Here is a 14582-nt window from a genome sequence, read left to right on the forward strand (position 1 = left end):
GAAGCAACAAAATCAAAGTATCTTTATTTCAGCTTCAATAAAGCAAATGGATATTAAAGACAATTTTGGAAACAATATAATAAAAACAGATATACAAATCAACAGCTTTTTATAAAAGAAATTTGGTTTGATATTCTAACTTTCCTTTCTCCTCCAGTACTTAGACTTGTATCTGTCTCCCCCTGCTGCCAATCATCAGATAAAACAACTTGGGGCTCATTTTCAAAACACTTTCTCATTTTTAGAGACCTCATTCACTTCAAAGCTATGCATACATCATTAATGGCAGCGAGAGTTGGACTCATTTATAACTTGGAGAGACGCAGAGTGTTGAGACGCACTGGAAGAATCGTGGATCCCTCTGCATAGCTCACCTCTCGCAAAATGCCGAACCAACACTTGTCTGCCTCATCATATCTGTGGGAGAGATACATATGTTAGTGTTTGGTCCTTTTTATCATTGCACCATCAATACTATTTTAATAAATGTAAAAACATAGAAAATTGAACTTCATTTAATTAAATAGAAAAAAAATATTTCATGGCAGAAACTTAGACTTGATTTAAAGGAAAGGCACAATAATGTTCAGTTAAGTTCCACGGTTTTGATAGTTTTATGTGACTGTCTGTGAGACTACGTGCCCAATACCAGCAACCTGGAACCACAGTAGTCAATTGGTATGCAGCCATTACAATAATGTGATATAGGACACATACTGAAAAACAGAATGTCTCAATGAAAACCTTTTCCTGCTATAAGGTGAAAAGGGTTTATTAAAGTCTATGAAATGATCGTCTCATCTAGAGTGTGGGATCCGATTTCTTTTAATTGTTTAGTTTTCAAACTTTATTGATTCAAAAACTCTAAGAAGGCAAATATCTCTTATAGCTTAAATCCTAACCACATCCTGGTTATGATAAACAATATAAAGTAAAAAATAAATGTTTAAACATCCACTTTCATGTTACATTATCACACACTATATTAGTAGTTATTGTTACATAGTTATAGTAGTCAAGCAGTTATAAGCAGAAAATCAGGTTCATACACATTAGAAAGTCTGCTTACAACTACATTATTACGTGATTTTTATTAAATGTTTAAATAGTTTTTGTAAATGTTAAATTCATGGACTGAGTTACAGTGTTACTGTAGAGGATTAATACCTCCAGATGTCTGTCATCTCTGTTGGGACGGGCTCCTCACTGGTTTCACTGGGCATCATAGCGAAGCCCCCCAACGCGTACAGGTAGCCTCCCGATGAGATTAGATTAAGCGAACTGCGCTGCTGAGGGAACTCTGTAAACTCAGACCACCTGGAACACAACAGGACAATAATGGTGTTAAATAAAATGCTATATAACTGAATGATACCCAGAGCAGGACAATGAGTGGGATTTTATGACCTAATGATCTGCTGTTCACACTGTGAGTCATTTCACTAGAGTGGACAGATGCACCTCATAACCATGAGATATAGTGGGTCATATAAAAAACTGTTGTCTCACTTGTTGGTGGCGATGTCATAGACCTCAGCAGAGCAGGTGAGGCCTGCATCTGTGACCCCCGTCAACACGTAAATCTGATCTTTGTGGATGGTGATACCGAACAGAGAGCGGGCCGTCTTAATGGGAGCCAGGTCCTTCCACTCAAACTTGGTTGGATTGTAGACGCAGACTCTTCTCAGGCATTTCCTGTTTAAAAAAAACATGCAATACAGTGTGTTAAAGGGGCAAACCTTGAGTCGATTATAGTTTATACTTCTGGAGCTTCACCCACACACAAGATACAAATTGAAGATTTGCTGGTTTGTTTTGAAAATTCTACTTTTTCTTTTTTGATCTGTCAATTGTGATTCCTGAACTTTAAAGAAGGACCATGGTTATTGGTTTAGTTTCAAAATTGATACTGTTACATAGTGAATAATAGAATCAGAATTGGAACCAATTTCGGAGCCCATCGGCCATCTGTGTAAGATTTTATACTATCATAAACTGTATGTATAGTAATGAATGGGGAACTTCAAACAATGCTCTTTTTTACAAAATGATGTGTGATTAAACTCTAAAATATCAGATTTTAGTAGACAATCAGCATTGCCACATACTTGCTTTCAGACTTTCCTCCAATAACGTAGACTAGACCATTGTGTGATACAGTCCCGTGGCCGTATACTTGATAAGGCAGAGGGTCTGATTCACCCCATTTGAATGACCTGTGTAGAAAAGCAAAGTCATACATACAAATTTAATATTACTGACTATTTGACTGACAAGACGGACTTGATTAATTATCAATATGGCATATATCCAATTGATCAGACATTGAAATGAGTGGGACTGTACTTACTGTCGGTCATAGATCATGACTGAATCCAGGGCGTGCTCGCCTTCCTTCAATTCCCTCCCACCCACAACAAAGATGGAGTTCTCTGCTTCTGTCAGTCCAAACAGGCAACGAGGGTTGGGTTGTGAGGGCATCCCTAACCACTCTGAACTCATCGGGTCAAACTGAGGATGAAGAGAATAAGTAATGAAATAAACAGAAATTCTACAAAAGAAGTTGTAAGAAAAGCTCCTTGCTTTCAGATCACAGAGTTAATGGTGGACTTTGGGATTGATACTCTACCTGCAGGAAGTAAGAACTGAACGGTTCGTCTTTATCGTCCTCGTTGTAGAGAAGTCCTCCGACAACAAACACCTGGTTCTGCTTGGTAACCAGGCTGCAGTGGTTTTTGGGAATATCTGTTGATTCTGACACCACAAAGCATTCGTTCCCTACTGGGTCATAGGCCACAGTCCCTGTGTTGTTGATCATGACTATCAGTTCCATCTCAAACATCCCAAAGCGTGGGTTGTTGTTTAGTATACCCGGCAGATATCCTTCTTCATCCTCCTCCTCATCCTCACCTCCTTCTCCCCCCTTTGCCCCATCACTGCTAGGCTTCCTGGGCTTTGGGAGAATCCCTTTGTGAGCATCCTTGACGAGATCCAGCTCCTTCTTGATCTCCTGGCTAAACCGGATGTACTGGTGGCACTCAACTTTCTCTTTGAAGTAACCCAAAGGTATAAGCCTTAAACGGATGCAGTGAAGCAGCTCTGGCAGGTCCTTGACTCTGTTTGTCTCATCATGTTTTACCCAGTCCATCACGGATTCAAACACCAGCTCCTCCCGCTCAACATTGAGGGAGTCTGAGGTGATGATGATGGCCAGCTCACTTGGGCCTAACTGCAGGAAGTCCTGGTCCCTGACGACGACCTGGTAACGTTCACAGATGAACTCTTGAGCCCTGACTGTGAGCCGGGGACAGTCCAGCAGCAGCCCCAGTCTGAAGATGGCCAAGCAGTTTCCAAGCACCAGCTTTTCTTGTAGGTAGGAGACACATACCGAGAAGATGGAGGGGATCTGGTACATGTTGGCCACCATGAAGATATCCTGGACATTCTGCTCTGTCAGACTAATGTCAGAGGTGTATAAGTACCGCAGGATCATCCCCATAACAACTGGCTCCACATCTTTGAGTACAATCTCCCGTTTCTTGCTCTCCTCCAGGTCAGACAGGAACATGGCCTTGAAGAAGGGGCTGCTGGCTGCCAGAACCAAGCGGTGGCAGGGGAACTCCTTTTCCTGGATTTTAAGGACACAGTCCACAAACTTGTCATTTTCCAGCAGGTCACACAGTCCATCCTGAAGAAGGGTCTGTTGGTACATCCGAGGCTGCTCCACCGGGTCTATGGTCGTGGCTGCCATTTTGTTCTGTCGCCTGGACCTGGTTGGGTTTGTGGGAGCCCTGCTCAATTCCCCACAATAGAGCAGAACTGTCAGCCTGTCACGGGGCTGCTCAGATCGCTGTGGATAGCCTCCACGGGTTGGTAGGCTGCTGGCTGCAGCTGTCTGTGGCCATCAGTCACACTGTAAGTCATGGGTATTTATAGACAGGACCCTCACAAAGCTGAGGAATCCATTTTGGTGGCCTACGCCACACAGACCCCCACAAACAGCTGAATGACTAATCACGGGGGTGACGGCGTGTTAAATCCAGTGGAACAACTCACCCGGAAGCCTCACTGGATTTAATTACTATGACATTTTGACAAACTTTTACCAAGTTGTATTTTCCACGCAACACTCTGTGTATACTCGTTTTATACTCATCGCTCTTGTTCTTGAAAGACTAGCAGGTTAATAAACTTCCCCAGACATTGGAAAGTCTCATGTTACCACAGGAGCAACAATTAATTATACTGTTCTACTCAACTACTAAACTACTTAACAATCCTCAGGTTACAAACAGAAAAAATATACTTTTGAACTCAAAACGCAACTGTTTTGATCAGATGATTAGAATTTAACCTTAGGTCACTCTGAAGTTCACGATTTGTTTTGCTTTGTATGCTGTGTTCTGTCTCCTCTTTAATCTTTTGTGTGTTTATTTGTGATATTTTCCTCAGGTGTCAAGAAAGGTGATGTGAAATGAAATGTATAATAATTGTTATTATTAATATTAATATTATTCATATTAATATCATCATTATATCAATTGACACAGGCACCATATAGGTTACAGTTATAGCAGCTTTCCAAAGTTGTTCCTACAGCTTCAAATTTAGTATGTATCAAAACCTCGCCAAAAGAGTAAAGTAGAAAATGAACACTGATCGATAAACTCTATGGTTACATAAATAGTTAAAATGTTACCAAAAAAACTCAGGCTACATTCACAAAGCAAAGAGGAGCTCAGGTCAGGTTTTTCATTATCATAATGTCATCACATCGGTATTGATAGCAGCCATTGATCAGCTTTGGTCAAACTGGGCCATCTTGTGGTCATAGATGATAATGTCTCACTCTCAGCACTCATCATCAACAGTCTAATTGAATTGATGTCATCTTTTTAAAAATGTTTCATTGTGAAATGTTTTAATGCAGTAGCTATCCAAGTGAATATCAATACATCCATTTTATTTCCTTTACACACAGTGCCAAACACATCACATGAGAAGTGTCACTTCTGGATTAAAAACAAATCTTTATTCCAAGTCAAACATTTGAAATAACCATTATTTCATTAAAAACCCTACAATGAGAAAAGGTTTTGCAATCTGCATGAACTCATTCCCCGTGAACCACTGCTCTGAAGACACTCAGCAAGTTAGAATTACAGGCAGAATGAGCCTGACCCATGTTCCCTGCTGGACCTGTTGTCTTTAATATGTGAACTGATGACCTGGATCATTTGAGAATACAAATACTGACATGTCACACACAAACACACACACACTCTCTCTATTCTCCTGTTTGAACTACATTTGTTTTTTCAATGCAGTGAGAACTTTGATACATTCTAAACGATAAATCAGACTATCCCACACACCGTGGTTGTATTTTTGCTTTAGTGACAGAAGAGCAAATATACTTTACATTCAACTGCAAACGAAGTGGAGGATCTCCACAGCACCCTTTTATTGTCTGCATTGCACTCATTCATGATACCAGGGTGTCAAGTTTGTTCAAGTTTTTCAGCCTTTAAGTGTGGTTAGATATTATGAGGTTTAGGATCTAAGGCATCTAATGTTAAACTGAGAAACCATCTGGCTAAAAATAAACATGTTGAGGAGGATTTAAAAAAAAAAAAAGATTTCTAAATTTGAGAAAAAAGGCCTGTCATTTGCTCAACAATCCTTTGTTTGGATAAAATACAAAGGCAAAATGCACCTATGGTGGGTTTGTGCCAGACTATCTACAGCAAGTGCACTTCACAGATATTTCACAGTTAGAAACTTTGCCTCTCTTCTGACGAACTAAAGCATGAAACGCACGCTTGTGACCATGTAGGTGCTGACCGGCTGTTACAGTCTGTTTAAGTTACAGTACACAAGGCCAAGACTGGAAGAATGTGAGGGGGCTGTTGACCAAGTCAGTGAAACTCTGGGTTCTCTCATCCGTTTACTCTGCTTTCTCTTTGACGCCATCGACCGCCTTTGCCACCTCGGCCTCTTCCTGCAGGGCCTGCTGTCGCTCCCTCTCCTTCACCAGCTGCACGCCGCAGTAGGTCACAAGCAACACAGAGAGGGTGGACAGAGGGAAACCTGGAAAAGAGAGCGGTACGAGAGGAGAAAAAAACAAGAGGTTTAAGGTATGACTTCACAGGAATGCAGCTGTCTTTGTGCTGTGTCATAAGTTGATGTTCAGCTGCAGATAATCCTGTGAGCGGACCTCTCCATTCCTCAGTGCTCCCTTGTTTAGGAGCATTTCATTCTCTTTGAAAGAAAGTTCAATAAAGAGGATGCTAGAGTCATATGATCCATGGAGGATGGCGCCCCCCCTTGAGATACGATTGCTTTTGATGGCAGACGGTGTTGTCCTCGCTTTTACTGGAAGTGAAAGAGAAGACTAAGTTTTATTTTATATAATATGCCCTGGTTGTTCCGTACCTTTGAAAATCAGTCTCCTGCCCACCAGTTTGGCAAACTCCAAACTGTTGAGGGAGAGAATGTTGTAGAGGATAATGGTCCAGAAGTTGGCAGCGTTGAACACACCACGGATCCTGCGTGACATAGCCTCACCCATAACACCCTAGAAACAGAAGAAACATGAACCCATGCCGAGATCTTGTGTAAAACTAAATGCCACAAAGTAATATGTGTATTCTTGGTCCCTACTCTATAGTATCCTTCATTTTCCTCACCTCAATGGTAGAAAATGGTGGAAGGGAGAAGAACTTGGCGACCCACAGCTCAAAGTTGAGGCCAAAGCAGTTGAAAAAGGACCAGATGTAAACCAGCTGACATGGACCCAGCCACAAGGTGGTGACAGCGAAGGTGCAGATGGTTGCTAAGAGTTCTTTGAAGATTTTGTCATGATCCCCACCAATGTAGTCATAAACATACCTGCAATGTTTCAGCTCATGTTTAATATCAAATCCTCTTATACAGCGTGATCTGTCATTTAAACCCATGAATTTAGAGCCAAACACTCACTTGCACAGCCAGTCGTTGATGCCTCTGTCAAAGTGCCTGAAACAGACAGAGATTTTCGATGTAAATCTTTTTGCCTAAAACAGAGAAGTTACACAGTGATTTATTAAGATTGCACACGAGGTGTGGAGGTCGCACGTACGTCTCAGCGAAGACATAGAGCATGGTCAGACACTTCGGGGGCTGAGGAGGGTCCAGGTGGTCCAGTGTAGCCACAGTGTTGATGACACCAAACATGGCAGCCGCTTTCACCCAGTCATACACCAAGTTGGAATAAGCAAGGCCAGCTGCAAAGACACATATTGAAACAAGGTAATTTTAACTAAAGGTAAGACTATCGGAGTCTTTCACATCCATATTTGAATTGCTAATATGTTTGCTGATTTGAAAACCTTTAATTTTCATTTTAAATAACCTTGCAGAACAAATTCTCTATATTTGTTTGTATCTGTGTTTTCTTTTTATTTATCGTGATAAATATGTTCAAGCTTATGGTGAACTGTCAAATATTAAGCCTCTATTACATTTATTTTCACAGGTTTGATAATGAGATCTTAGGAATCATTGCCAATACATATTTTAATATATACAGCTGATATATCTGTATTGGAGATGTTTCACTCCCTATCCTTAGTATCGTCACAAGCCCCCAAATATCCAAATAAGGCAGGTTGAAAGAAACTAGTGAAACTGTGATGTTTCGAGTGGAATTAGTAAATACTTAATGTCACCGATTACAATAATGATAACAAACACTGACCACAGCTACATGTATACAGTCTGTAATAAAATATGTCTTTGCATTTTTATTTATATATTTAAATAAAAGAAACTACTTCAAAGATTCATTACATGTTAACTAGGTGCCTAAAGTACCAGAATATATAAGCAATGTTCTCAGTGCTTTCTATGAGTCACTTTCACGCTGAAAGGAATTCAATTCAAGGGTCAACATTGAATTGACATCAGTCAACTCTCGGCATTTAAAATAAAGACTGATTGAAGCATCAGTGGCAGCTTCACCCCAACCATGAACTCACCCAGACACCAGTCAGACAGCTTGGTGACCAGCTTCATGTCGTTGGGGATTGTCAGGATGTAAAGATAGTGGAAGAAGACGTCCACCACCAGAATAACTCCCAGGTGCAACACAGCCTTGGTGGTGATGTTCCACATCTCCCTCTCTTTGCGGGTCAGCTGGGTGTTGTTGGCCTGTGGAATGAAACACATTTAGCCATCTTTGTTTTAAAGATGTATAGGTTTGTGCCAGTGTGTTCTATGTTATAGTGGGAATGATACTCTCTTAAACTAACATATACGTTTTTTTTTTAGGTATGAACTGCAGCAGTAGAAATAGTAGTTGTACTTTGTCTTTGTTTTCTGTCTCTGGCTTTCAAATTGAGTTACATGTATACACACATCAGCTTACATGCATTGTTCCGCCAGCCGTAAAAGTGACACAGCATGTGAGTGTTACATGAACTGTCTTATACAATGTGATAACCTCATAACTGTTGAGAAAAGCTGTTCACTTTTCACTTTCACTAATTTGGCAGGCACCACATCTAATTGAATCTTCACAGCCTTACCTGGGCATGATACCTGTCGAAGGTCATGATGGGTCCGAAGAAGAAGAAGGGGAGGTAGAAGTTGTATCTCAGGAGGTCGCAGAACGTGTAGCTGCCATCCTTCTTATCGCAGTTCTCTAAAGCAAAGCTCATACAGCGCATGATGCTGAAGCCGCAGCCTCCATAGAACAGGATGTCTTGCAGGTCAAAGGAACCAGTCACCAGGGTTTCCTACAGGAGGAGTCCGAATTGTTCTGATTATCTGTTTTTTACATAAATAAAAACGTTGTGATTTTTTTAAAGAATTTTGAATGATTTCATATCTTGTACTTCGCCTAATATCTGTTCAAATTGGTTCTCTTCTGTATTTGTTGAATGCTTTAATGAGATTACCTGTTTTTGTTTGTTTATGTGGTTGTTTGTGTTTTATATAATGTGTATGACTGTGTGTGTGGTGGACCCCAGGAAGACTAGCTCATGCTTATGTTGACGCTTATAGGGATCCTAATAAAGAAAGAAATAAGGAACAACCTAACTCCTGACATGAGGTGTGAACCAGGACCCACGCTCTCACCTGCCAGGAGTTATAAGGCTCCAACTTGATGGAGGCCAGTGTGGTGAGGCCGGCTCCCAGGCACAACCATTTCCTCTTGACCAGGGCAACACTGTAGAGGATGATGCAGTGAGACAGAACCAGAGCCATGAAGGTCCAGCCCATCGTCACCAGGACTGCCAAACCACCATACACACCAAATATCAAGGATCTGTGCTGTGGGTAAAGAGGGGCCAGCATCAGTGTAACACAGCGATTAGATGATTGTACTGTTCATTATTTAATGCAACACACATGATGTTAGTAGAACAGCACAGAACAATGGATACACTTAGGATAGTAAGATTAAATTATGATGGGAAGAACAACAAATACAATGTCCACATATAAATGGTTTAAAATGAAACACGTGACAAATGTTATAAAAATCACAAGTTTATTAATGTTACCTTACATCCATCTATACCAATCTTCATCGTAAGCATGAAACAAGACAGAAAACATGTTTAAAACATAATAAACTGTTTTAAATATGTCACAATATACACAGGAAAGAATCACGAGTACACACAATGGACACAGTCACAATCTAACTGAATGAAAGTCATGCTCATGCATGAAATTTATTAGATAAAGAGGTTGAGGTAGACATATTACAAAATATGTGTTTAGTGGATGGAAATAAAATTTCATTAAATTTAATTGAACTGGATTGGTTATACAGATCACATCCGTTTAAGATAGCTTTGCCTTGACACTTATAAAATGAGTAAAGCTCATTCACAAGTACAAACACATTCATTTAAAAAATATTTTTATGTACTGGAATTTACCAAAGAGACATGCAGTTATACCTGTAGGTAGTCACAATGCAGCTCTATATCTCACTGAAATTCACACAGACTCTTTCTGCCTCTACAGCACACACATGCACGCACCTTTGGAGCTATCAGGGTGAATATCTTGGCAAAGATCACATGACCGATGAGAGCGAAAAGGATATGATTGCGGAATGTAGAGAACCACATCATCCATTCAAAGTCCGCCACATCCTGTTGGAAAGGAGGATGCCTTATTAAGACACACAGGTGCTCTGTTTAGACATTTTGCATCAGTAAAACACATGAAATAAATATTGGCAATGTACCATTTTCCTGCCAAAGTAATGCCATCCTGGTTTCACACTTTCTTTGAAAGCCTTTCTGTTTACATTCTCTGAAGAAAGAAGAACAAATGGATAATCAGCAAACAGTCAATAATAAGTTGTTCACTGGAAATATAGTTTAATCGATACTTCACAAGATGTGCACATGTTGAAATGTTTTCCTGCTGAAATTCAACCTGCTGCAACTGATGCTGCAACTAATCTGTCATGATCAACTCAGTTGTCATGTGGAGAAAAATATCAGTAGGCTGATGATTATTTTCATGGTTGTATTTTGAATTTAAGACAGGTATCTTTTTAGCTTTTGGAACAATTATGGGTAAAATATGATTTTGATGAAATTTTCTTTTAAATTGCATTTGCTTCCTGGAAGTCATCTTGCAACCCTCTTTCTGTGTCTTGTGACATACCCGGGCATACCGACCCCTAGTTTGAATCACTGATGAATCCAGATTTTAAGCCACTGATAACTCAGCAATAATCTTCCTGAGAAAAATGTCCTCAGAATTTGAGCATATTTGGTGAAATTGTTGGATTATAATTTACTGTGTAAGAGCACATTCGATCCATTTGATGATATCAGATATTACATCATGTGCTTGCTGCAGAGCTTTCTATTTTTGAAGCTGACTTCTTCATTCACGCAGTCATAATCTGCCTGTAGGAGATTAGTTCACTGCGTAAACCTGAACCAAAATCTAACGTAACGGACTAAAAATATAGTAAGCAAAAATAGTCATGATAATAATTACAGTCATAACTATGCTGCTGAGACAGTCAAAGCGCAGCAACATATGTGGCTGACATCCGGTCTCACAGCAGCTCCTTCAGCTTTGCCTGATTACACTATAATGGACATGAAAAGGGTTATCAAAATGTGAGGGTCGCTCAGGGAAAGCCTCTTACTTCTGGGAACAAGGCCAGACTTCTATTACCAGTAGACAGTGCTACTGAAGCCTTCAGACCTGAGCTGTAATAATGCCCACAGCCTTAAAAGACCATTTCAAGACATGGAGAGGAAACAAAATCAGGACTGACATGATTCTGTCCAGGCCGATCTGACAGCCCAGGCTGTGAAAGACAGTACCACCAGATTACACTCTAAACAGTGTGTGAAGAGGCTACTTTGAGCATTGGAGTCTTAATACATTCAAACATTTGCCATTTTTTCAGGATGAAATGTGTCAGGGTCTGTTTGGCTCTGTGTAAATTATTCTTAAACTGAAATAGTTCAAAGGACAATCAGAAGGACAATCAGAAAGTAATTGGACCGTCTTTCAAATGCTTTTATTCATTTTTGTCTTGCAAAGCTGGTGTCTTTCCTTGCTGGTTATTGTGTTTCTTTTGGTTTACTGACTCATTATCTTTTGCTTTGCTTCTAATGCTGCCCATGTTTGTTTTCGGCTAAAATATATATCTCCATGTTTTGCTTAATTGATCATCATGATTTATGTTTAAACATGTAACTCATTTGTTGTTATTTCATTATAAGCTGCCAAACCAATTGCCTTTTCATCCCTATGGCCAGACACCACAGATGAACAATAATCTCTTAACTAACTCTGGCATGTTCATAGTGTTGCTAGTTATATAAACTGTCCCTGAAAAATGTACTTGATTAACGTTTTTATTTCAGGATCAAGGTTTTGGGAATTAGTTTGTAACCTATCCTTAAACAGAAATATCTCCATCAGGAGAATAACTAGAAAGTAACTGGAACATCTTTAAATTGTCTTGATATTAATAGATGCATGCAGGAATTCCTCGAGGGAGATTTGCATAAAATGGAGCGTTTTTTAAGCAGCAGACCTAATATTTTTAATGAAGATTTTAATAATAAATTAATGTTTTCACTTAAAAAAATTATTATAATTGATGTCGTTAACTGGGTTGTTTTTAGAACTTGTAAAGTTGGAATAGTGTTTCGACCAGGTGCTCTAAAACTCTCCACTCACTCTCAAATCAATATGAAAGGATTTTAGTCAATGTCTGTGAATCTCTTGCAGTGTTATTGATCTTTTAGAGCTTCACTGACAGTGTGTATGTGCTTAGGACAGCTCTTGACACGTCGGCGTCCACTCACCGCTCGAAGCTTCAAATATCCAACTGCCTGCCCATATCAAGGCCACGCCGAGTACAGCTGTGTACAGATACAGCTCATATCTGGGGAGGGCAGCCTTGAGCCCCATGGTGAATCCGCACACAGGTAGCCTGACGGGTTGACAAGCAATCACACAACATGAGAACCGACTGAAGGCTAACAATGAGAGTATGAATAAAACAGACAGATTAAGAACATTTCATAAAGGAGTTTACCGAGGTTCATTGAACCAGAGATTTTCATGTGCTGTTGATTATTCTGAATACACTTATGTTTTAGGCCTGAGACTTATCTTAATATGCTAACAAATGTAAGGTTTGGGTAACACAAAGAACAGAATACAAAAAGGGTCTATTTGATTTAATATATATATATATAAATATATGAATTCATACATATATATATATCCCCCTATTCGTGTAGGTTGTTGTGTGAAGTCATCAGCATATCGATTCTCGCTATATGATTTACATGATAGCCCAGTCTAAAGAAAATCCTCATGGTGAATATCTCCATGTGAACAACACTCCTTGTGCCAAGTCCCTATCAGCACAGGTTCTTCCTGTCAGACACAGAACAAGGTGTTTTAAAGAGGTGACATTCTACTATTAAGCCTTTAGGATCCCTGCAGTCGGTGACTGAAATAGGACTGCAGAGCCCTGGCTCCTCGGAATCAGCACCGTCAGCTGCGCAACCCATACCTCTCCTTCCTATTATAGCTCCTGCACTTGGTGTGCTGTACAGAGCAGGGCAGCTGCAGTGCTATGTGATCTGGAGAGGCGCAGGGGGACTCACTCCTCAGAATAATTAGAACTGAATGGGACTGACCAAGAATGGTGTATGACAGTGAGAAAACAAATACACAGCGAGGTTCCAGTGGATTGGACAATTGATTGTTTGTGTGTGTGCGTGCGTGCGTGCGTGCGTACGCGCGTGTCTGCGTGTGTGCGTGTGTTTTAAGTTAAAGGAGTTGGACAAACAAGTTCCTTCAAATGCCAAGATGTAACCATGGGCAAGAAAGAGCTGAGCACAGCATCCTGAATACAAATCCAGCTTCACTGTCTCGCTGCTCCTTGCTGACATAGAGCTGAAAACAATGCGCGGACCTTTTTCTATTCTATTAACTCTGCAATTGCACTTTACCCCTATGCGCAAATAGAAAACTTTATTTCACTAACCTGGTCTCCGCTTCACACTGTCACAAAGAGGGCGGCAGTGTTTACAGCCAGACTCTTCAGTGTAATAAAAGAAACAGTTGTGGTTGCGGCAGTTTTTTTTTTGTTGGTCTAATTCATCCGTCTTGTTGGGGCTTTGCTGCTGCCTGCGATCACCAGCCTCGGCCAGTCAGGATGTTGCGGACTCAACGAAAGGAGGAGGAGGAGGAGGAGGAGGGGGAGGAGGGGGATATATTTATCCCTCACTACCGTACCGCAGTGAGGGGTGGTCCGTGCACTCTGAGTCCATCATACCTTACAGGAGCACACATGCAGGAGCTGAGCCAGTGGATCTAAGACAAGATCAAAGCGAGATACCTGTGGCAATCCCCCAATCAAAAGTATATTGGATCAGACATTTGAATAATATGGATGAAAATATGGCAGAATGTACTCAATGAAGTATGACTTCAAGTTATAATATCAAACAATACAGCATGTGCTTTTACGTTTTCTTTTGATATTTTCTTTGTCATAGACTAAGGAATTTGCTGATGGTTTATACAATGTCCAAATATACACAAATGTTATAGTATTCACAAGTTTATTCATGTTACCTTACCTTCCTCAATACCAGTCTTCATGTAAGCATGAACAAGACATAAAATATAATAAACGGTTTTTAATATCTCACAAATATTGACAGGAATTAATAGAAACAATAGAAACAGTTTCAGTATCAGTGAAAGCAACTCGTGCTCATGTATTAAGTCCATAAGTTGTAGGAGGGAAGGTTGAGGTAGAATCAAATAAAATTAGAATGAAACTTATTTGAACTGAATTAATTATACACATCAGGAAGTAAAAGGGAGCTTTGCATATAGACAATTACTCTAGCCCATATTAAACGAGTAGAGCCTAAAATATAACGTGTGAAAGTAATTAAGTCAAATGTGCTTGTAAAGCTTTATTTTTACAGAAAAAAATCACAATGTGATTTACAGGGCCATATAAGAGTCATACCACACAAATATAAAAACATACAAACAAAATAATAGAACCA

At 40.0% G+C, this 14582-nt stretch overlaps 2 protein-coding genes across 4 annotated transcripts; both read right to left on the reverse strand.

The window, feature by feature from the left end:
- On the reverse strand, positions 1–3897 carry LOC133968879 (kelch-like protein 40a). The gene is made up of 6 exons (XM_062405121.1): positions 2630–3897; positions 2351–2511; positions 2109–2216; positions 1510–1695; positions 1168–1317; positions 1–417 (listed from the first exon to the last, which is right to left on the reverse strand). Exons 1-6 carry the CDS (start codon positions 3749–3751, stop codon positions 306–308), a joined length of 1839 nt encoding a protein of 612 aa, XP_062261105.1. The 5' UTR covers positions 3752–3897; the 3' UTR covers positions 1–305.
- Positions 3898–5010: 1113 nt separating this feature from the next.
- LOC133967835 (protein-cysteine N-palmitoyltransferase HHAT-like protein) lies at positions 5011–13813 on the reverse strand. 3 transcript variants are annotated; one of them, XM_062403495.1, is made up of 13 exons: positions 13544–13813; positions 12348–12475; positions 10247–10314; positions 10038–10151; positions 9549–9569; positions 9121–9315; positions 8568–8777; positions 8019–8190; positions 7121–7265; positions 6982–7017; positions 6690–6891; positions 6436–6577; positions 5011–6090 (listed from the first exon to the last, which is right to left on the reverse strand). In XM_062403495.1, exons 2-13 carry the CDS (start codon positions 12451–12453, stop codon positions 5948–5950), a joined length of 1554 nt encoding a protein of 517 aa, XP_062259479.1. In that variant the 5' UTR covers positions 12454–12475; positions 13544–13813; the 3' UTR covers positions 5011–5947. The 3 variants fall into 3 exon arrangements, with proteins under 3 accessions (XP_062259479.1, XP_062259481.1, XP_062259482.1); XM_062403497.1 differs by lacking the exon at positions 9549–9569 and having other exon boundaries at positions 13544–13812; XM_062403498.1 differs by lacking the exon at positions 13544–13813 and having other exon boundaries at positions 10038–10170; positions 12348–12407.
- Between the last annotated feature and the right edge of the window lie 769 nt (positions 13814–14582).

The sequence above is a fragment of the Platichthys flesus genome, chromosome 14 (assembly GCF_949316205.1).
Source record: "Platichthys flesus chromosome 14, fPlaFle2.1, whole genome shotgun sequence".
Taxonomy (NCBI): Eukaryota; Metazoa; Chordata; class Actinopteri; order Pleuronectiformes; family Pleuronectidae; genus Platichthys; species Platichthys flesus.

Coding starts and splice junctions, on each gene's coding strand:
- LOC133968879 (XM_062405121.1), bottom strand. CDS start 3,751: ATGGCAGCCACGACCATAGACCCGGTGGAGCAGCCTCGGATGTACCAA. Junction 1,696..2,108: donor GGAGGAAAGTCTGAAAGCAA/GTATGTGGCAAT, acceptor TTTTTTAAACAG/GAAATGCCTGAGAAGAGTCT. Junction 418..1,167: donor GAGATGACAGACATCTGGAG/GTATTAATCCTC, acceptor TCTCTCCCACAG/ATATGATGAGGCAGACAAGT.
- LOC133967835 (XM_062403495.1), bottom strand. CDS start 12,453: ATGGGGCTCAAGGCTGCCCTCCCCAGATATGAGCTGTATCTGTACACA. Junction 7,266..8,018: donor GCTGTCTGACTGGTGTCTGG/GTGAGTTCATGG, acceptor GTGTCTTTGCAG/CTGGCCTTGCTTATTCCAAC. Junction 6,578..6,689: donor CACCATTTTCTACCATTGAG/GTGAGGAAAATG, acceptor TTCTGTTTCTAG/GGTGTTATGGGTGAGGCTAT.